This window comes from Mixophyes fleayi, chromosome 4 (assembly GCF_038048845.1).
Source record: "Mixophyes fleayi isolate aMixFle1 chromosome 4, aMixFle1.hap1, whole genome shotgun sequence".
In the NCBI taxonomy this organism is placed as follows: domain Eukaryota; kingdom Metazoa; phylum Chordata; class Amphibia; order Anura; family Limnodynastidae; genus Mixophyes; species Mixophyes fleayi.
This window is the reverse complement of record NC_134405.1, coordinates 288,236,827-288,261,386: the sequence shown is the minus strand read 5'-3', so window position 1 is coordinate 288,261,386 and position 24,560 is coordinate 288,236,827. Positions and strand designations below refer to the sequence as shown.

Below are 24,560 nucleotides of genomic sequence, written 5' to 3'. Positions count from 1 at the left end.
CACTGACTGACAAAGTGCCTCTAGGGTTTAAAAATCACACATAACTGGGATATATAATGTTTTAGCTATTAACATGTCAAGCGGTGCCTTTCCTTATACAGGTCGTGATCAATAATGAAACACTCAGTGAAGAAGTTAAAGACATGTCTGCTGTTTTAGAAAGTGACAACGTTTGTCCTAAATTAGAAATGATCTGCCCTTTAGATCTGTTCTAGGGGCCTGATTCATTAAGGATCTTAACTTGAGCAACTTCTTATTTCAGTCTCCTGGACAAAACCATGTTACAATGCAAGGGGTGCAAATTAGTATTCTGTTTTGCACATAAGTTAAGTGCTGCCTGTTTTTTTCATGTAGCACACAAATACTTGATAGCTTTATTGTACACTGACATTTAAAGTTGATATTTGTGTGCTACATTGAAAAACAGTCAGTATTTAACTTATGTGCAAAACGGAAAACTAGTTTGCACCCGTTGCATTGTAACATGGTTTTGTCCAGGAGACTGAAATAAGAAGTTTCTCAAGTTAAGATCCTTAATGAATCAGGCCCTAGATCTAAAATGTTATTCTACTTAATTTCATCTGTAAATCTGAAGAAATGGGAATTGTTTACCTCCCCAACCCATAAATGAGCGAGTGATTCAGCCCCCCATGTGCAGGTGTGTTTTACAGTATTTACACATTTTAAATATTCACTAAACCATCTGGATGTGCTTATTGTTGTTCACACATTTATTTACAGATAAAATATTATTTTAAACACATTACAATTTCCACAGCTATTGTATAAAAATAGTATTCTGTAATATTAGCTGTCATTTACTAGCACACGTTGCATACTGAAGCAGATTTAATTCTCAGTTGCTGGAATAATTGAACCCCTTTTTGCTATGTTTCTCATGTAAAAAGGCTATATCCGCCATCTGTTTTGTAGTTTGCACAATAGCAGCTTTTATCTCTTTTTGCCATTTCACCCCAAAAAAAGCTAATGTATATGCCTATACCTAATGAATTCTAATTCTTAACCATGGTACTTTTAATTATGTTTCACTAGAATCAGAGCACCTATTGCATACAAACCTGTTACACTTGGATGTGCAAGGGATGAATTGAGCAGGGCTATAACATGCTGTAGGGCCAGAACTATCACACAAGCAGAGATATTATTTTAGCTCAGCTAAAGCTGAAAGTGCCGATGATGCAGATTTATGTGTACTGTACACACCTACATGATTTACCCTCAGATCTGTGATCTTCATCTGTCATAACCATCTGCTGAAAAGATTGTGACTCTGTACAATCTATAGAGATCTGCCTACATTGCTGGCCGTGAGTGCCTACATGCTTCCACATTTCCCGGCATCGTTCCATTGTTGATCGTGATTTTTAGGAAGTTTATAAAGCCAAATGAAATGATATAATGTGCTTTGGTACGATTAAACATGATCATGGGAGAGTACACACTAATGCAATATCTGACCCAATGGTCGTTTATCGCGCAATCTGCACAATACTTGCATGAAGTAACTGTAGTGTGTACCCAGCTTTACTTCTGCTTGTCCATTTATCAGTAAATTTATAGTGGGAGGGGCAAGGGCAACATTTAGCTAATTTGAACAGTTAAATGTTAAAAGCATAAAGAAGGGACATGATGCTTCTGTCACAGTGGTCTGAGAAAACCGTGATGTCAAGTGCGCCTCTATAGGAAATAAAGTTACATTGAACTTGTTATAATTTAATAAGACTTCTGGTTTACAAACATTTCTGTATTTGGTACATTACAAATCCATACTCATAAATGTTTTATTTTTAAATACGGCAGCCAGCTAGGGTCCAGAGAAGACATCCAGAGACCATTGTGCTACCACTGGACTGTGGATTTCTACTCTGTATCTTGTTTTCTCTGACACATCATCATTTTACATGTTTTAGTTCAACTCAGGGAATGATATTTGGAGGATTATGATTACTCCAATCTAATTAGGGAATGCAGTTTATAGCATTAAGAGAGAGTAACCACATGGTGTGGGCAAGCTACAGCATAGAGGAATCTTTGAGTGCAAAGGTCAAAGTTGAGGGGACATAGGCATGCAGGTCTGTACATACTCCTGGGCATGCAGTCTTAGTGTGGGGAATGTAAGCCTTCTCATATAGAAATAGAACACTGTGTGTAGGGATTTTATGTATTGTCCAGGGAATGTGTCGTTGTGAAATGCACCAAGAATAGAATAAATCTTGTTTATTGCGACATGTAAATTCACCCCTGCTAACCCTTGATGGCGTCCAACAAAAGAAAGTCATAATCCCACTAACATTTACTAGATATTAATATATAGGTTTGCAGAAATATTTCCTAAAGAATATGTCTCCTATAACTTTAAAATTAAAACACATGTGGCCTGTTTGCTCAGGCCTTACAATCCATCCCATTTAGTCCCGAAATAATGTTATAGGAACCTATTTCAACTTGTTTTGGTAATTTGCTTTTTTTGGCTCATTTAAAATGTAGATATTGCAAGTTACAGATTTTGTGGAAAAAGAGACTATTTGTGGTACCAGGACACATGGAGAACTATCAAAGAAACAGTGTAAAATGATGTCTGGGAAGCTAACAATTAGAAATAATAATTAATGATGTACCCCATGCATCTAAACATTTTGTACATTGATATAATCCTTGGGGCGTAAACACCCCAAATATGAAGGGTTTAGGTTTCTCAGCTACAGTTACAATTCACAGCAAAACATATTTTGATCACTTTCTGGAAGATAACAAAAAAGTTGTATTGTAATGAAGACAGAACATTTTATAGCATATTATGTGTATCTTCATCATGGATCATAATGTAATGTGGTATTAAACAAAGGTCATAGTGTAATCATACCCATGAATATACTGTGCTTGATACTGTGATAATTTTGATTTAATGTGTGTAACCCCTTTCAGGAAGCCTATGCTTGCACCTAGGTCAGGCCTGGCCGACCTGTGGTTCTCCAGCTGTTGTGAAACTACAAGCCCCAGCATGCTTTGTCAGAAGATAGCCAGCCGATAGCTGGCAGGGCATGCTTGGACTTGTAGTCTCACAACACCTGGAAAGCCACAGGTTGGCCAGGCCTGACCTAGGTGATATAAAAGGAAAGCCCAACTGGTTCTTTTGAGACCTAATAGCTGTCTCCCCAATGATGATGTCACGAGGTATTTACTGTCTCCTTAAGTTTTATGAATGCACTTTGGGGCACATAAAGGTCGAGTAATTCTAGTGTGGTCCCTTTATAACCAATTAACCATTGTGTGGAAAGTGGGAACATTGTCACATGCAGTAGGCAATGGGTTAATACAAGACGGTACATGTGTCTTTTCAATTGTCTGCTCCTCCAGATGTTCTATTTTAATGTATTAAACGCTGTCAGTGTTTCTATTTGACTAATAATGTTTGTGAACAAATGCAATATTATCTGTCAATTCAGCTTGCAGCTAAACATATCTGTGTACATTTATACTTGCATGAATATTTGACTAGGGTATTGGTTATTGCATTAAGGGAATTTTACTGCAGGAGCAATAAGTTGGTAACATTTACAGACTGTGGCATGTATCGCTGTGACATCCTCGCTGCTGCCTCTTGTTTCTCCTAATAACAGGACATTATGGATGTCGATCTGGTGGTTTATCATCCTATCTCTTTGTTCTTTCTAGACACTTCTTGTTCAAAACATCTTCTGGAACTACTCCTTTATTCAGCAGCTCTTCTCCTGGATATCCGCTGACTTCAGGAACCGTTTACACTCCTCCTCCGAGGCTTCTACCCAGAAACACTTTCTCCAGAAATGCCTTCAAGCTGAAAAAGCCGTCCAAGTATTGTAGCTGGAAATGTGCCGCTTTATCGGCTATTGCTGCAGCTGTCCTCCTTGCCATTTTACTGGCTTACTTCATTGGTAAGTACATTTTTGTTTTATTTGTTTGTAGAAGCTCTGTATGTTACTGATTTAGATTACTTTGTAGATTGTCACTCACTGGCTTTCCAAGGATCTATCATTATAATGTATATTTGGTGGGCGAGGTCCATTTAACCTTATTGAACTTTTTGCTGCAATTATTTCCTTGTCCAAAATCTTTTCATCACCAACTGATGGAAACATCTTTTACATGAAATGACATTATTTTGTTTTATTTTTAACCTTGCTGTCTAGACAATCCACTTATAAATGATTCTTAACTGGATTTGCTGCTCACTGCTGATTGTACGAGATGTGACCATTTTTATCACATTTTTTCAAGTTTCACAATTTATTTATGATGACGAATAACTCAAACAGTTTATATAGGGTCAACATTTTGTGTTTACAAACATCTACAATATATATTATATATGTACGTCAGAGGTGCTCAAACCCAGTCCTCAAGAGTTACCGACAGGTCATGTTTTCAGAATATCTGTCTGTAGAAACAGATGGGATAATTACGGACCCAGCCAAATAGATTAACTCACATGCGCATGATTAAAGAAATCCTGAAAACATAAACTGTTAGTATCACGTGAGGGCTGAGTTGGGGCACCTCTACTCTAGGTCTTTGAGGCGTATTTCTGAAAGGCAAATAAGCCCTATTGCCTATGAAGATGGGGTCTTATTATCAGCGATAGCCCAATAATCCTGCTGGCAGTAAAGATTTCATTTTTTACATGCATTTTATGTTTTACATTTTTTTCCCTTTAAATTTTGTGGAATTGAAAGCCTCAAACATAGACGGCTAGAGACACTGTCCCAATGAGAGGTAAGTAAACTCTTAGCATATAAGGCCAGCTTGCTGCCACGGGCGATATTTCTTAATAAGTTTCAGTGATGAAGGATTTGGCAATAAAACATCTTATCGCCTATAAAAGGGGCTCTCAATAATAAGCAGAACCTTTGTTTGCTATAAAAATGTTTATTTTTCTTTTCAATTACATACTTGTGGTAAGAGGGAGTATGTAATATGTTAGATTAATAAGAATGGATACATTTATCAAAACTCGCATCACCGAAATATCTAAAGTATCAATCAGTCAACATTTCCTACAGTCTCTTGAAGTGTTAAACCTGTCCCAGCAGTAATGGATGTCTCCAGGATTATGGAACCCACCATCTGTAGATGATTAGAGGATCAATTTCCTATGGGAGTGCTGGAGCCACAGCAATAGTGCTTCAACCAATCAGAGAGCACTGAAGAGTCTTTTTTAAGTGACATAGTATCCCAACGTGCACATCGGATTGTTTCATCTTGTTTTATAATGGTTGGACTACTGTAGACCAAGATTGACAAATAAGGGCTTCCATCATGCTATTTATTATGTGGATTACAACTGATGAAGCTCAGGAACAAAGGCTTTCATCAAAATGGCCAAAAGGATTGTTACTTATCAAGGACTTCTATCAATATTACCTATGGAATTACTCAAGATGAAAATGTGGATCAAGTGTATCAATTGACAGCACTTAGAAGTGTCAGTAAATAGTAAGAGAAACTTAGTATCGTCTGAATCCACACATCACCAAGGGTACCTGGGATGGACTGATCTTGATTACTACTTTGTCCTACTCCCTACGAGACCCCAGTCCTTCAGTTCACCATGCCAAATAGATTAGAGATTCCTGCACCAGGATGGGGCATTTAGGTTACTGCCCAACCCAGTTCCACGTTACACCAAAATCTGCATGATAAATACAATTACATTTCTGACAGTAATAACTCCTTTAATTGCCAGATAAGTCTCTCACATGGGCCACTAGTAGACCTAAAAAATAACCACAGTCCACACGCTGAGATATGATTGTTGGTGGTCAGAAAACCAGATTGTGGAATAAGATCTGGGGTTTATGTGCATAGAAGACAGACAGAGTTTCCTGGTATTTGTCATTCACATGAGGCTGATGTTATCCTCTGTCATCAGATGACTGTTTTATCAAACAGATCTTGTATGTTCTGGTAATTTTTCACTCACGCATGTGGTGACCCAGTTCACCAACAGAACTGGTATACGGGTTCCTTTGGAGTGCCAAGTGTGTTACAGATATGTGGCTGGCTTCACAGCTAGATAGAATTGCATATGTGAGAGAAACAATGTTGTGTCATATGTATGTACTCCCACAGCTCTCAGCATTAGGCTTCCGCCTGAGTGGGACAAGTAGTACAGCGACTTAAAAAGTCATACACTAGGATGCCCCTATCCCCCTCCCCTGAAATTACAGAACTGGGACAGCAGGTACATGCCTCTCAACCCATTGCGGCAAAAAAATAATAATACTGAAAAATATATATATGTAAATATATATATATACAAGTTAACCCGTGCATGATACTCATGCATTCTAGTCAAATCAAGCTACTTAAGGTGTTAAAAAGGTTCTTGTCATGCATTTGGGCCATAGCCCAGCCCTCAACCACCAACACTCCCCACTGTCACCCCTGGCAACCACCAACCACTCCCAACTGTCACTTCTCCTTCAAGAAATATATATAGATTATTTTTAAATCTTTATAAACACTTTTAACAATTAACAAATTAAATTAACAAATTAAAAACATCTTAGTATACCAAATTTCAGCCCTTTCTGAATTTTTTTTTCCCACACACACTAAGAATTTAGTAGGTCAGTGTATAACTCCGCCCAGCAGGTGGCGCTGCAGCTTGGTTTTATTTTTTCCACACACAGACAGACTAACACACGCCACTAGACATTTATATTTTAGATATATATATATTTTTAAGTCACCTAGCTGTTCTATGAGCATGTAAAAGCACAAGTCAGTAGGCTGTCATCCTAGTGATGACATCAAAACTCACTGATTATAACCCATTATACTAGAATTCAGGGTTCAAACAAATATAACTTACAGGAGTTCATACATATATTAACATCAGTTATGTATTATAAATAAATAACAATATGGCTATGCTGAAGGTGGAATAATGTATGATAGTCAGGAACACAATGCGTTGTATAACATGCTGATAAGAGATAATGTTCCAAAAACAGGAGGTCATCCCAGCTTGTTGAATATTTTAAATCTTAGTCAGTAGGTATTTAATCTAAAATGAGTGCAATTATCCATGTTGTACATTCAATAAGCACCTGACTGATACCGGCAGCACAGAGAGCTCTGTGAGACTTCTCGTGTTACAGCCACGAATGGGATTTTCAAAAGCTATATATCTTGATTACGCCAATACTCAGTGTGCAGTGCCTTAGCATAAATCAAAAGCTTAAAAGTAGAAAAATTACCAATTTAAAAAAAATCATTTTAATGAGTAAGCAGATGCTTATATTTCAACATTAGGCTCAGTTTACCTGTTTGTCTGTCTTTGTGTCTGTGGCTGTGTGTCGGTAAATTGGTTGATGTAGAAATTTGTTCAATTGACTTAATTTACAGCATCTGAAAATGCAAGATATAAACAAATACTTAGTAGCACAAAATGCTGTAATTGAAAGAAATTTTGTTTTCAAAGTTTATTTTGTGAACTTTTGTAGCAGGTGTCTGCGATGGGGACAAACTGTGTTTTTATAGTCCCTACGGAGATCTAAAACATCCCTATTGGGGGAATATGACAGTTGTTCATCACAGTTTTACAGCTGTGTATAACATTTAGAGCTGTCAGACAGGGGCAGGTCATTTGAGCTGAATGATCCTGTTATACATGTTTGCTTTATGGAGCCCTGAGCTTTATCACACATGGAATATGTAAAGGATTATGCCAAAAAAGAAACACAAAATTAAGTTTTAAAAAACACTAATTAAAAAGGAAGTTTGAAAAATCCCAAAATAAGTAATGCTAGCATGCAACATTAGGGCATAATCAACATACCGGCAAAGGAAAAATTGTCATAAACTTAATTTTCGAAACTGTTCCGTAGAATACTTGCCTTACTCCACATCTTTGTAGTTTTGCACATTTCTCCAGGTGGAATTTGGCATTAAATGTTCCGCACAGATTTCCACTATAATGTTTTACGCCCCAGAATTCAACGCACACTGCAGAGCAGAATGAAATGACACTGTCGTCATCCCAGATTTATTTAGAAACTATAAATTCTGTAGAATTTACAAATAAAATTAAAAATGTCTTTTATGCGGCACGTCGGAGCAAATGTGGAGCTCAAATATTGTATAGTCGGAACGTCGCACCCTTTCCCCGCAACATTAAACTCCCGCAAATTTCTGCTCATCTCTAGTTCGCTAGATACAAACCTGCACATGGGGGATAAGTGACATGGAGAACATATAAACTCCACACAGATAGTACCCTAGTCAGAATAGTACCAATGGCCCCAACACTAAGGTAGTAATGCTAGAGATCGTGCCACCATACTTATTAAACTGAAATTACTGTTTGACCTTCATTTTATATTTACACAATTTATAGAAGCTAGTGGAGAAAATAATGTATTTAATAACTGTGTCCTTTGTATGAGGTAAAGGAGCCTATTGATCAATTGGACCCTCTCTCTGACAATTAGGTTGATTCCCTTGTCGCTGCAGTTTATCAAGAAAATATCACTGGTGCAACTGAGTGATACTTAGCAGCCCCGATACAGGGTCCGAGCAGTAAAGGTTAACTTTGTCAGTCCAGTCTCTGCAGGTATGCATACATATACAGTGCGGATTGTGGGCTGGTATGTGATATAACGGCACTTCACCTCTAGAAGTATGCCTGTACCTCAGCTAGTGGGGCAGCTAACTGGTGCACGACGTGGAGAGGGTAGCTTGGTGAAACAGAGGAAAGGGTGCACACTCATACTGGCTGGGTGGTGGAGAGGTAAGGGTGAAGGTGGATGAGTTAAACTAGCTAAACTAATAACAGTCACTAATCAATAAGGATAGTGTTCTTGGTGAGAGTAAAGTGCTAGTCTCATCCTACAAGCACTTTACTCTTTACTAGAACTTTAGTGCTAGTCTCATCCTAGCACTTTACTCTCACCAAAAACACTATCCTGGATCTGATTGATTATCGCAGCAACCCTTTATCCCTCTGTGACAGGATGGGCCGCCTATGCCACCCTGTCTGTTGTTGCTGGGAACCGGCTGGGCTTACTTTGCCACTGTTCCCTTTTGTTATCCAAAAAGCGCCCTCTTGCCGCAGTAGGACGGGCTTAAGCTGCTGCCACCACTGGACTCCTATACCGGCATCCAGAACCGGGTTTCTTCTGACGCTGCTAGTCTACCTCGTTGCTAATGTACCTGGGCCGGTAACTCTGGACCTCTTACTATGGATTTGGGTTGCTGTGAATGGATCCCCCCTGGCCTACCACATGGACCAGGTCTGCATGGGTAGCAGGCAGAGTGTTGGTACTGGAATAGCTTGGGTCCAAACCGCAGAGTTAGCCGGAGAACGGATTAGATTTTAGGGTCTAATCTGTAGATCACAGGAAAACAGCAATATTGAAGATGTTTCCAAGCAGGCCTTTGAAGCAAGATGGTTTATTTTCTCACACACACACTGGTGGAAGATACCAGTGTGATCAGGTCAGATGAAAATTCAGAAGAACACTTACATGCTCACAGAGCTCATCTTTTATACAGTTCAGAAAAAGTCTATTTTTAGAATCAGGAAGTACTCTGCTTCCCAAAACATAGATTTACATGCATTGCAAAGCCACTAATATTTATACTTAGCTTTGAAATTCTTAAAAACCTTGCTGTGAGATGCAGGAAATGTAGCAGCCCATTTTAAATTAAACCTTCCTGTCTCCAAGTTAAACCTCACACATCAAAAAATGTAATTAATACGTGCCCTTTCATCAGACCGTTTGGAATTCATATTCACAAAGAATAACAAAAGGACCCACAACAATCCAGTTTCCCAAACCACAATACACCAAAGGCTTGGTAAACACAGGCTCATTGTATCAGATATATGCATCAGAATAAGGCATATCCTATAGCAAGGTTAGACAAGAGACGGATTTCTTCCCTGGTCTCAGAAATAACGATTACCTATCCCACAATATAAACAATATAAAAAAATAAGTGCAAATGCAATTACATAAATAAGTCACCTGTGCTATTCGCTTTAAATACATTTTTAACAAAAGTTATTTAATAGTGATCCAGTCACACCCAGGATCACCTTTAAGATCTATGACTGTTGAATCTCAGTTCCTGTGGTATGAGCACTTAGTGCTAGCATTGTTGGATTTTTGTTTCATTTGATTGTGTGTTTTTAACTATATTAAATAGATATGTGTCAAAACATACTGCACTAGATTTCTTTTGTTTTCTTTGTTATACCTCTGACTATGAGTGGGTGTAAAGAAGACTGTAGTTTATAACTTTGCATTCAGAACCAACTACAACATACATTCTGAAGGCCTTTATTATTTCTACTGTTGGTGAGTCTGATACCAAAGGGAATCCAGAAGAAAGATTATCATATGGGAATTTAAAACATCTGACTGTATTACGCTATTGTGGTTATTTTTATTTTATTACATGTACAACTGGAATACCTGTGTTATTAATAAGAAGAATTGAACATACACATAATGCCAATATAAGTATGTGTTTGTTTTCTATTACCCTTACTAAGGGTTCTGTCTGGTCTCTTTGGGAGATATCTGGAGCGCTGGATTCACTTCTATCTGCTTTGCATACATCTAAATGTTTATGTATGATGTACTTGCCATGAATTACAGCACTTTTTTTTTTTTAGAATCGTAATTCCTTGTTCTATCCAACATAATTCTCTGCATTTTATTACAATGTACTGGAAACCGGGTGTTTTTTTATTTTAGAACTTCCTACAAATTGTGCAGATTAATTTTATTTTTTAGAGTTAAAGTGACTTTTATCTTTCAGTAAAAGCTATGGTAAATCAATGTTTCAAAGTACCTTTTGCCTCACAAATACAATTTTCGTGTACACCATATACCTGACAATCAATTTTTTTTTATATCGCCCTAAAACTTCAGCAGGAACTATAATAACACTAGTCACAACTCCTTTAAAAAAATCAAATGAAGTGATATTTCTCCTGATCAACTGGGAGCCTACAATAAATTTCATTTGCTTTCATCCTGACATTATCAGCCATTAAATCTTCCCATACTTATGTACTTTAATTACATTAGTCTCAGTGGACTTCAAATAACATTTTTACCTCAGAAAGTCATGTTAGTGGGATATTTTCAAAGGCATCTAGGACTTAGAAGGGTGAACACAAAAATGGGCTGTCGCACGGATGAAGATTATTTGCATTTTTTTTCCAAATAAGTGTACATTATGTGCTAGGTTGAATTTGTCACTTTTATGTTATATATGCTGTATGTCATTGACCTATATTTTGTATATAGAGTAATGGCTAATGGAAAAATACAGAGAGTACAAATCAAGGCTGTCCTAATCATTGCACTATAACATTTTACTATTCCCTGATCTTTATCGAGGGCATCACTAACCTTATATTTAATGGCCCAAACCACAAGCATGCCCTGTATTTACAACACATTTGCTTCTCACTTCTAGTGCTAATTTTTGAGATCCGACTCAGTCATTTGAAATTCACTAATCATTAGTGGGTGTTCTAAAGAAGTAGAAAGAAGTGGCAATCAAGGTTGTAATATTGATCATTGATCCCTATAAAAACTGATTATGTACACTAACTAACTGACCATAAAGAGCAAAACAGAACAAAAGTAATTTCCAACCCATCTTCCGTTTACTAAAAGCATACCATTTACATTCTACTACAGTAGTGGTTAGTGCGTTGTGCACAGGACATAGCTGCAGTCAAGCATAGTAAAGCACTGGTGTATATAGTGATTGCCATGCTGCAGGTACTTCTTGACAGATAAATGCAGGCACATTTTGTAAAGCATTAAATGCCAATGTATCCACTTACTTATTAATGGTATTAACCACTTTCACTATTCACTGATGATTACTGGGGTAGTTTACTTATAAGTGCCAGCCAATCATTCAGAAGCTAGTTTAATTCTGGTTGCTGCTAAGAGAAACCTCTGTGATGTTCCTCTTACTAATCTGCAGTATTTGGGTTTTCCTCTGCCACCATGGTGTAAAAAGAATTGACTCAAAATAAATAAATGGGCAGTGTGCCTCCACCTAAATTCTAAATTAACCCCAGTACTAGCCAGTTGGAACTGATCATTATTCTAACACAAATGGAAGTTAATATCTGATTGATTGCACACGTGTTGCACTTGCCTGATGTGATGGATAGAAATCCTGCTAATCATACTAGAGACATTTAAAGTAGTGTCCCCCCACTTTAGAATTTTGTGCTTGGTTTATTCCTTATTTCTTATAATAATGAATTATCTTCTGAATGCTTGGACAGCACTGATAAGTATACTATCCAAGTAAACTTCAGTGAGTAGTGAAAGTGGATATTACCATTATTATACATTTTTTTGCGGCCAAGCTGATAGAGAGAACGTATCCTGGACCAGTGTAGGCAGTTGTCTGGGCAACCATTAAGTCGTTATGAGTCCTGACTAGTGTTATAGCATCATAAGAATGGGGCCAGGCTGTAGTTAGGATTGTCCGGCAAATTGTTAAGAATTCCAGACCAAGCTGTTGTTTAGATGGTGGTCCTGATGCATTTACTACAACTCCAACAGTGGTACACCAGTATGCTGAGAGTGCTGCACCTCCGGCCAAAATGTTTCTATAGTTGCCAAGTATCAGGATGTGTAGCCTCTGGCCAAACTGTAGTTTGTACCTGGCCAAGCTTTTGTTGATTGTGGTGTTGAGTCAGTTGCTGGAGCATGTTCCCTGGATCTTTCCTTTCTGAAGCTGCTGTTAAAGTTCAAGCCAAGCTGTTAGTTTTTACAATTTTACTGTAGCATTCTCCAGCCAAGTTGCTATTCTTACTTTCAAATCTTGAGGGTCCCAACACCTTCCACTAGGATCTCTTCCAGTCTGTGAGTGATCTGAATCTCAGTCTCCCTACTCTTGTAGGCTCACCTGAGGAGGGGAGTCTCAAGCATAACTTGCATATGAAACATAGAATCTGGACTAAGTCTTGCAATGTAGCTGGTAGAAGACAGAACGCCAGCATCATGTTCTTTCCAATCCCTTTGATGCTTTTTAATTAGTCCCCATTTCACTTTGCAAGGTTATCTCAGGTTCCCATAGGAGTATATTGGCAGGAGTACTCTTATGGGTTGGATGTGTTAGTGGATGGAGAGCAGCAATACATTATATTCCCCCTTCTGGGTTGGTGCCCAGGTGTCTGGTGTAGGGAGAACTATAGCCACTTAATCCAGTTGATGAGTAGGCTTGGCTTTGATAATGAATAGGGCCTCCCTTTTTATCCCTCCTGATTTGTCACCGTTCATGATTGTGTGACGTAAAAGGGGGTTTTGCTGATGTCCACTTCCTTACCCCAAGATGGTTGGGAACAGCAACCAAATAATCAGGAATGGAATCCGGTCCCAATCACTGTGAGACATTATACTAGTCCTTTAACATGTGATAACATGTAAGCTCAGCTCCATATTCCCCATCTCTTTGAGTAGTCTGGAAGTACAGCAGACATCTTGGTAAAATCTTGGTAAAATAATCATAATGGTTGCTTACACTGTGCAGTTGCTTGTGTAGGTGCAAAATCCACATACCCCAGTAAATCTATTGACAGTCACTAAAGCAACTGTGATGATGAAAACCAAAGCAACTGTTGATGAGTTCTGCATCCAAGTAAAGAAAGTCCATGAAAGTCCATGAGTTCAGTGTTTTTAAATATGAGAGACAGAGGATATCACTTGAGTACTATGAATACATCCCATCACAATTTTGTAGAGCAAACTAAACCCCTAAATATAAAACAGCACCCATGGTGCTGCAGAACTGTTACTTTTAATGGCACCCTTTGATACTAGGCAATTTGTAGGGTGATTGCCAATGATAGAAAAGGAGTAAATGCAAATACAGTTCATGACATCTCAGTTTGAAGGTCTATGCAGTTCTTAGAGTTCTTATAATTCTAGCCTCACAGAAGTGACTGTGAGGCCAGTCGCTTCAGCTTAGTGGAAGTTTGGGTACTTATATTTGGATCACATTGGTGGATATCCTATTGGACCCCTGCACTAGACCTAGATGAGGTCCAGGGCAATCTAACAATCCAGGGCCCCAATGAAGAAGACAAGACATTGTATCCTTACACCAGTAACGTGGAGTCTTCCCTCTATTTATATGCTATAATTGTGAACACCATTTACAATGGTAGGAGGTGGGTATCACTTCTATCTTCCGCATTCTGGGCCATGGATAGCCTTCATTTCAGCCAGAGTCCTATATAACCCCATCCTTCTGAATATGCAAGACAGGCAGTACATCTTTCTAGAGAAATAGTGACTAGTCCTTGGGAAGAGGCTCTGCCACAGCTAAACATCACTTAGGTTGGATGTCTAGATAGTGTATTTTCCTCTTAGATAGTCTGCTAAAGTCAACGCCCAGTTTTACTCTTTACTCAATTCACTAATGTTGTCAGTGAATGATTTCAACCATCTTACTTTATACAGCTTTATCCTGGGGTGCAACTAGCAGTCACCAGGCCCATTGCAATATTTAGGCCCCTTGCAATACATAGCTGCTGACTGATCTGGAGCCCCTCGCTCTGATCCTCTGAGTGAAACTGAATGCCCAAATAAGGATCGCTGCATATGCGCCAGACATCCACCAGAAAATCAGAGCATGGGTGGCGGATGAACACTAATCACCAGAATCCCAGCATGAACATCTGAAACACTCCTGGTGATAATAGGCCAAAAGTACACCCCTATCATTTACATTTTTTTGCTGGTTGTTCTGTACTAGACACCTATTTCTAAGTCCATAATCATGAAGTCCTGGGTGTAGGATAGTGTGTAATGAGATCATGGGGTGTACAACTACAAGTTGAAGGTGTTATTATTGGTGTTGATTTGTAAGATGCCACAGTGTTATGTAGCACCAGACAGTGGGGAAAAGAATCATTCATAAAACAAGGCATAAAGGACAGTCAAAATAAGTACAAGCATGAAAATAAAGGGTAGGAAGAGTCCTGTTTATGAGTTTACAATCTAGGGGAAAACGGTAGAGCTGAGATAAAAGAAGTGAATACAATAAAGTATATTTATTCATTTCTGTCTACAGCAACACAAGGTTTTTACATAGACGTGAAACTGCAAATCTGCAGGCACATAATAACATATAAGTGTTTACAGCCCTGTAAATTGGTAATCAACAGTTGTTTAGTTAATTATTCAGTTAGTTAATTATTTTTTCAGAAATAATAACCTTCTTATTCTGTACTGATCCAGCCTGGTCATTATAAATTCTACAGATCTCACACATATCTATAAAAAGAAAAGATATTTTGCAGCAGTCCTGATGGAATCCCAGCTGCATGCAGGTTAACATGGAAACATGCAAGTAACTATGTTAATGTGAGCGCTGAATAAGAATCTGTTAACAACAGTACACCATAGGAATTTATTAATAACACTTTTACAGCTAATTAAGCCACTCCTATTCGGGAGAACAGGTTTCTGGGAAATGAGGCTACTGCTGACTATTTACGCAGCTGCAGTTATAAATACTTAGTAGGCTTGCAAAATGCAACCACAATCCATGCACAGTTTTTAAATAAGCAGAATGAGTCTATGAGTCTGGCCTCCCCTGTGTAATAGCAGCTATTTTTATATTCCCGAGAAAGTGGCTGTAATCACCTGTACAAGCCCTAAGCAAAAAACGAGCACAGGCTATAGTTTACTTAAGTTTTTTTGTGATACTTTATATTTTCTGCATCTATAGGAGTTCTTCTCCTAGATCTTTTGTCATTCTTTACCTATCAAATATATTTCCTTCCTCTAATAAATCAAACACACAAACCAATAATATTACACTAAACAGCATGACTAAAAAAAGCTTCTTATTTGTCCCTGGCTTAAATTCTGGATATTGTGGCATATAGACAATATATAGACTGTCCTACAGTCAGGGACAGGCTGGGCAGGGGATAGGGTGGCATCCCCCCCTCCGTAGTGGGCTACCTTGGGCTGGGTCACTGGACCATCTGCATTTTTTTTCCTTTAAAATGTTCTCAATAGTCTGCTGAGTCGAGTCTGTCCCCCGGGCTAAAGTTTGCCAGCCCTCCCTTACCTACAGTATATTATTATGGACCAATTAAGAAAACTTGTGCAAAGGCAACTGTAGAAAAGGTGCTGTAGAACAATTTGGGAATAAAGTGGCCTGCTTGCTGCTATAGGTTATCACACATTTACCAAGTTACTTTTGTCCTAGTTTTCATACATATCCCTGAATCAGTGGTCGAAATGGAAATTTAGAAGTTGCAGTATTTAAATTTAGAAGTGACAGTATGAAAATGGAATGGGATTGTAAGTGAATGGAATTTGATAGTTTTACAATGATGGCAGCAGGAAAAGTAGCGGTATGGCATACCATCCCATACACCCCCACTTCAACCACTGCCCTGAATGATATGCTCTAAGTTTGTTTTTAGCCACAAAATTTGTAGTGAGGCAATAAAAGAATAAAAAGGCTTTTCAGCATACATGCTGACCAGGAATGCTATGCAAGTACTGTTTTGAATAAGGTGGTACTTCTAGCTAAGGGACATTTCTGACCCCTAAGAGAATTTTTAGAAGCCAGGATAAATTTAAATATTACTTACAGTAAGTATATTTTATGCATAATATAATTATGTGTCTGTGTAGACAATATTCTGTGTGCATAAACTTATATTTCCTGCATTTCACTGAAGTGAGCCTGTGTAAAACAGATATTGAAGTGGACTGGGCTAGAACCATACTGTAGCAGAGTAGTTTATCGATGCAGTAGAACATTCACCAAGCTATATCAGCTTGTAATCACACTGAGCATTTAGAATGTTCACAGATCTAGAATGTTAACTGGTCTACTGCCAACTAGTAGCCACTCTGGGCGTTTAGAATGTTCATAGGTTTAGAACTAACCTCTAAGCAAGAAGGAGCATTAGAACATTCACAAAAGTTGAGACGCAACTGCTCTATTGCAAAATAAACTGCAGCAAAATAAATGTTTTCATAGAAGTTGAAAATAATAACATTGATTATCTCTTTACAATGGATCCTGTCAAGAGATGGAATATATTAGGCAGCAAGTGGACAGTCAGTTCTTGAAGTTGATGTTTCAGAGGCAGGAAAAATAGGCAAATGCAATGGTCTGAGCAACTATGATAAGGGCCAAATTGTGATGGCTAAATGACTCACTCAGAGCATCTTCAAAATGGAAGGTCTTGTGGGATGTTCCTGGTATGCAGTGGTTATTGCCTACTAGAAGTGGTCCAAGGAAGGACAAGCTGTGATCCAGCAACATGGTCATGGTTGCCCATGGCTCATTGATGTGCGTAAGGAGTGAGGGCTAGCCCATCTGATCCAATCCTACAGAAGAGCTACTATTGCACAATTTACTTGAAAAGTTGATGCTGGCTAGAATAGAAAGGTGAGAGAAAACACATAGTGCATTACAGCTTTCTGCGTAGCTGCTGACTTGTCAGAGTGCCCATGCTGACCCCTGCCAACCGCCGAAAATGCCTACAATGGGCATGAGTGCGCCAGATCTTAGCCATGGAGCAATGGAAGAAGGTGGCCTGGTCTGATGAATCACGTTTTACATCATGAGGACATTTACCTGGGGAAGGATGCACTATGGGAAGAAGGCAAGCCAGCAGAAGCAATGAGATGCTCTGGGCAATGTTCTGCTGGGAAACCTTGGGCCCTGTCATTCATGTGGATGTTACTTTGTTACATACCACCTACATAAACATACCTAAATATTGTTGCAGATCAAATAAACCCCTTCATACCAACGGTATTCCTTGATGGCAGTGGCCTCTTTCAGCAGGATAATGTGCCCTGCCACACTGCAAAACTTGGTGGTGGCCTCCAAATTCCACAGATCTCAATTAGGTCAAGCATCTCTGGGATGTGCTGGAAAAACGAGTCAGAGGTCAGAGGTCTTGTGGAGTCCATGTCTCAACGGGTCAGAGCTGTTTTGACGACACGAGGGAGACCTACAGAATATTAGTCAGGTGGTTTTAATGTTGTGGATGATCGGTGTGTGTTTGTGTGTGTGTGTATGTATATATATATATCTATAATATAAATGTCTAGTGGCGTGTGTTTGTGTGTGTGTGTGTGTGTGGAAAAAATAAAACCAAGCTGCAGCGCCACCTGCTGGGCGGAGTTAGACACTGACCTACTAAATTCTTAGTGTGTGTGGGGAAAAAAATTCAGAAAGGGCTGAAATTTGGTATACTAAGATGTTTTTAATTTGTTAATTTAATTTGTTAATTGTTAAAAGTGTTTATAAAGATTTAAAACAAATATATATATATTTCTTGAAGGAGAAGTGACAGTTGGGAGTGGTTGGTGGTTGCCGGGGGTGACAGTGGGGAGTGGTTGGTGGTTGAGGCCTGGGCTATGGTCCAAATGCATGACAAGAACCTTTTTAACACCTTAAGTAGCTTGATTTGAGTATCATGCACGGGTTAACTTGTATGTATATATATATATATATAAAATCACTTATTTTTGCTGAATTCCAAGTAAATTCCTGACTTTACAGGATAGGAAAGTTTTAAATTAGAGCTTGCATGCTTGGCTGTTTTCATTTTCAATTTGCATTGTTAATAATTTCAGATTATGCTGGTTTTTGTTCATCACGAGGAACAACACAAAGACCAAAAGGAAAAAAGAGCGAGCAAGGCTCCGGCGTCCTTACCCATAAATGGTTTGCATTCTGACCATATAAAATGTGCAAACAACTAAGATTAGCAACATAATAGCACAAACTAGCTGAATATTCTGGTTTGTTGCTCAAGCTTTCATTTCAGATTAAACCCATACTTAATTATTTGGAACAAAACAGGGGACATAATAAAGGCATTTTAAATGAATTCATAATCGCCAGTGAGAGAAACTTGACATAAAAATGGAAACTTGAAAGTGCACATCTAATTTCCTTGAATCATTCTTCATTGTATTTGTCCGGAGACACTGTAGAACAAAGTTTCAAGGCCAGAAATTACAAAATTTGATTTGAATAAGCTATAATTATGCTAAGTACTACTTAATTATGCTAACATTGTATTGAAAGCATATTTATTTTATGCAACTCTTTATAGACTGTTTCCTTACCACCCTCGCTGAACACCAGAGGGGGAGAGGGTGTATGAGCAGTAGGACCAATCACAGGTTGAAGGCTCTGGCTGGGGGGAGGGGGCTAATAATGTAATTATAAATACATACAGATGATCAAACTAATTGATGTCCATGTTTTAATAATTATTTCAGTATGTATAGTACTGTATATATATTTTATTTAACACTGCACTACCTCCTAGGGAGGGAGTGGAACATTATAGACTGGGGCCCTCTCTGTGCAGCTGCTTTTCCCCAAGCTCTGTGGTTGGTCTAACAACACCGTCTGAAAACAGGGGTTGTGTAACATTTTGTAGAGGGGTGAAAGTGGGAGGACCAATAAGAAGGAACAACAATTAATGGTGCGCTCAGTGGATATATATCCTCTTTAGAGTATAAAGTCATTAATTATAACATTCTATGAAACCTTAAATATTTACTATATTTCAATTAAAAGCATATGTATACATATATAGCATTGTTGACAAGTCCTTCGTTTAGCAGCAAAATATTTAAAAACAAATATTAAGTGATTGTAAAATCAATTGTGAAAAAAATTGCAAATTAACTGTCAAACCAGAGGGAGCCGGCTTTATTCCTTTGTTTTTTTGTAATATATTGCTTATTTAATGTAACCTAATGGACTTCTTATAATCCTCCTTCATAGGAATCTATTATTTAACTTATAACAGCAGACATATTGTAAGGTAGAATGTATCTTAGAGTTTGGGAGTCTGAATCCTCACTGATTGCATGTAATTCTTTGTAATTTGCTATAGTAGTATCTGTTAATCAGACAGCAATGCTCTTGTAACTGATAGCTAGTCTCTCCCTCCTGCCTAACTGGCAGATTCTGAGCCCTTTTTCTTGCTGGCTCGATTCTAGATATCCTTATCGTGACTTTAACTTGTGGCTATTCTCTCCCTCCTGCCTGAATGGCAGATTCTTAGCCCTATCTCTTGCTGGCTTAGGTCTAAATGTCCTTATCATAACTGTGATAATTAGATACTAAAGGGTTTGATGCAGGCAGCACACTGGTGAATGCTGACGCGTGTTACGCTTAGGCTTTAGCGAGACGAGTGCCGACATATTTGTCATTTAAAAGTCGGGATGCATTGAGATGAAGACTACTTTAAGCATCAGTCAGGCAAAGATAACTGTTGTGATGATATCAAATCATTACATGGTAGTAAACAAATACAGTCTCTGTAGTAACACATTGTACTTTTAAAACTATATATATATACCATATTCTGCACTTAATGAAATCTGTTGGTGACTAGATAATACTTGACAGTGTGCTACATACAAGTTTACACATCCTCTGTCATAGATCAAACCTGCAATGCACAGAAGTACATACAGACCAATGGAAAGCCTACAAATACAAGCGGCACTGTGCATGTTAGCTAGCTGAACGTTGTGTATGTGACTATGTGTGTTCAACACTCGGCTCAGGTTGACATAGTAACCTGGAGGATCAGGAGCTGTCTCCTTCATCCTTGAAGTTTCCATGGCAATCCCAGATCCATGATTAAATCCCTGCTGGCTAATAGTTGAGGTAAATAAATGAAGTTACCAGTATATGTATGTAGCCATGTGAGCTGCCAAATACAAGACATTCAATTCAAATTAGCATGTGCCCACGAATATTAACACTTTCAGTACCTCAGGAGATCTGGCAATAAAGTACAAGTACAGTAGCTGACGTCCACAGGGCTACATAAAACTGATTCATTGAAACCTTTTTTCTGTGATCAAAATGCTGTCATGTAATAAAAGCAATAAAAAATATAAACATGGACTTAACAGATCGCCAGGATAAATGTTTAAATTGCTGCATGTGTTTTAATGAATGGAGAACACCATGGGGTAAATGTATCAAGCTGAGAGTTTTCCGGCGGGTTTGAAAATTGGAGATGTTGCTTATAGCAACCAATCAGATTCTAGCTATAATTTTGCAGAATGTACTAAATAAATGATAGCTAGAATCTGATTGGTTTTTTAAACCCACCGGAAAACTCTCAGCTTGACACATTTACCCCCTTATGTCAAATTATCTATAGTATACAATATGTAATAATATATCCATCTTTTAAATCAGAGGTTGGAATAGAGTAACCATTTTTCTTATACAATTTTAAAAATGTAAAGTTGCAACGGTTCTGTATATTATGACATGGCTTTGTGAATTGTGGTATTTGCACAAAGTTTATTGTATGTGTGCCATACCGCCACTTCTCCTACTGCTTTCATCGCGCTCAGTTGCATAATCGTATCTACTGTTTGCCTAGCTAAATTACTGAACATTTCACTTTTGCCGGCAATTGATGCTCATATAACACCTAATTTATTTACAAGGCGTAGGTCTCCCTTAAATTTGCAATTGAAAAATGAATGCACTGGGTGAGTCCATATATAAATGTTGTAATTGCAGGGTACCCGGCTGTTCTGTGGTTTAAATAACCACTAACAGTTAAAGATTGTTTCGTGTCCATAGAGCTTGCTGAATGTTCTTGCACATGTTATATCATAAGAGCATTTCAGTATCATGGAAGTTAAACTGTCGGATTCACTAACATAGGTTAGGTTAGACAGAATCTTTCCCCACTCACAGTGTCTAAAACTAACAGGCGTACGTCTATTTCTTCTAAACCCTTTGGGGTGTCCAGATTTATTCTGCTATGCCAGGTTTAATTTTTTAAAAGTAATATGCATAATGCATAACAGTGCTGAAGTTAATTTAATTTTAGCCTTTTTTAATTTGCTGGTTCAATGCTTCACTGTTTTTTTTTCTGTGTTCTTAGGAAATTAGCTGAAAAAATACTTAGAGGTACTGTAACAATGCTGTAGTATTTTCATTTTCCTGATATGAATGCACGCAACGATTTCTTGTTATTTTATTTTGCCTAACAAAATTAACTCAAATCAGACAAGACTTTTTGAAAAGGTCAATTGGCCCTCTGCTAATATACTTGTATGCTAATGGCTTGTTTGATGTGAGCGGTGAGCAAGAGAACGGTCATAGCTGAAATACTCTGCATTAAATCAAATTTAACTTGAATAGGGAAAAATTGCTGATAATGAGCCTTGTAGATGACTGAGGTCCCATTTATACTATTTCATCGCTGATTACAAAATGTATTTCTGATGCATCAAGCAGAATGTTGCTGTCATACTTGTTGGTCTCAGAGCTGTACAATGTTAAATATTTTTTACTGTCCTGTGTTAATTCTTAGGAAGGGATTTGTATACATGTGTGCAGCTTACACAATGTTATTAATCAGAACATTTATTTATACAGCACCAGCACATTCCGCAGTGCTTTACAATTGGGAACAAACAGGGTAATAAAACAAGACTGGGCATTAAGAGCGGTAAGAGGGCCCTGCTTGTAAGCTTACTATCTATATCATGAATTGTAAATGTCAGATTGTAAATGCAAGGCCGGTGGTAAATTGGAAACCTCTTTTTCGTTTGAGGGTAATATTATCTTCTTAAAAGAAGCTCTTATTGAAAATGCTGGAATACAGCTATACTCAACAGGGCTCATAGCATGAAAACTATATACATAATAGAGACTTTTCCCATAGAGCTGATTGGTACAATTTGTTGAGTGTTAATAATGTTTTTCCCATATATATATATATATATATATATATATATATATATATATATATATATATATAAATATATATTTCCCTTTAGATGTCTGTTGCCCTTGAAGTGAGTCTTCATCATCATCATCATCATCATCATCATCACCATTTATTTATATAGTGCCACTAATTCCGCAGCGCTGTACAGAGAACTCACACACATCAGTCCCTGCCCCATTGGGGCTTACAGTCTAAATTCCCTAAGACACACATACACACACACAAACTAGGGTCAATTTGTTAGCAGCCAATTAACCTACCAGTATGTTTTTGGAGTGTGGGAGGAAACCGGAGCACCTGGAGGAAACCCATGCAAACACAGGGAGAACAAACTCCACACAGATAGTCTTACTTCATAAGAGCCCAATGAAAGCTCCCTATAGGTCATAATACCAATTCATTTCATAATAAATCCAACATTTATGTCAATGATGATATAGTGTCACAAGAGCAGGCACTATAAATGCCCCTTAAGCTCATCTTAAAAATTAACTGGTGCCCTCATCATAATATAAAACATTATTGCCTTGATTGCATGATAAACAAGATCGTACTGCCCTCATTATAAATAAATGAACTAGTAGTACTACCAGTAGTAGGAAGTAACAAGTAGTGTCCCCATCATAAATAAAATATATAATAGTGCCCACAGTAGTAAAATAATAAATAGTAAAGGAAAAAAAAGTAGACATTGTATGTTCATTTGTTATTGAGCTTGTATTGTTTGTATTTAACACTTATGTTAGTAGCAAAAATACACTAAGTGATCAGCTCTGGCTCACGGAGCTGGCTTCTAGCTGGGGATCTGGTGCACTGACCATACCTAGCATCTACATTGTGGAGGGGAGTGTACAAATCTGAAACGTTTTGCTTTCTCCCTGTAAAATAACATACACAATGAAAAATAAGTTATTCTCCTCTCTTAAAAAGAATCTTGTTTCAAAGACATATCACCTCTTTCAAATACCCCTTTTCCACTTAAATTGAGCCTTCATCCACCCCAAACCTCTACATGACTGCGTTATGAGCACTTTTGATCTCACAGAAAGCTGATCGTTCCTTGAGTGTATCTATTATCAGAGAGATAATAGACCTAGAGAAGCATGTAGCGTTTCTGGTTGAAAGAGAAGACATCACAGTGCCAAGACATAATGCCAGCTGGTGCACCTACACTGGAGCCCTGGTGGTGACCCAATCAGGGTGCTTCTTGCTGCTTAAATAAGAGTCTCTGACACCACTAGGGTGCCAGAGTATTGGTTTACTACCTGGCTCCAGCACTTACCTGTGGTTCCTCTATCCTGCTTACCTCGGTTCTGACTGTTTTTTCCCTACTGTTCTTCCATTTATGTTTTGGTACCTTATTGCTCATTTTGATTTGACTCTTGGCTTGCCCTGACTATTCTTTGGATCCTCCCTGTGTACTGCTCTGCTCGGCTGGTTCTGACCCGGATTGCTCGACTACGTCTGACTACTTCTGTCACTACGCTGGTGACTGTCTCTGAGAACCGCGACCTGCATACCCCTTACAGCGAAGCCCAAACTCCCTTCCGGGAGTCCCTGGTGAATACCAGGCGTTCGTTAGACTCCGCGGCTCTCTGTTCAATTAAGACAATACCGGCTAGTGTCCAACCTCTGCAAATTCTGTGACACTCACCCTATGCTTCCCCAGCACCCTGTGGAGTGAGTATTCACATTTAGGATAACCACTCCTTTTTCCTCATTT

The 24,560-nt window shown here is 38.2% G+C and overlaps 1 protein-coding gene across 1 annotated transcript in view; it reads left to right on the top strand.

Moving 5' to 3' along the window:
• Window positions 1-24,560, top strand: part of TENM2 (teneurin transmembrane protein 2) — a 785,744-nt gene that overhangs the window by 448,690 nt on the left and 312,494 nt on the right. The window contains exon 5 of the mRNA XM_075209829.1: window positions 3,697-3,935. Coding sequence (XP_075065930.1) covers window positions 3,697-3,935 — 239 coding nt within the window. The remainder of the gene's footprint in view (window positions 1-3,696; window positions 3,936-24,560) is intronic.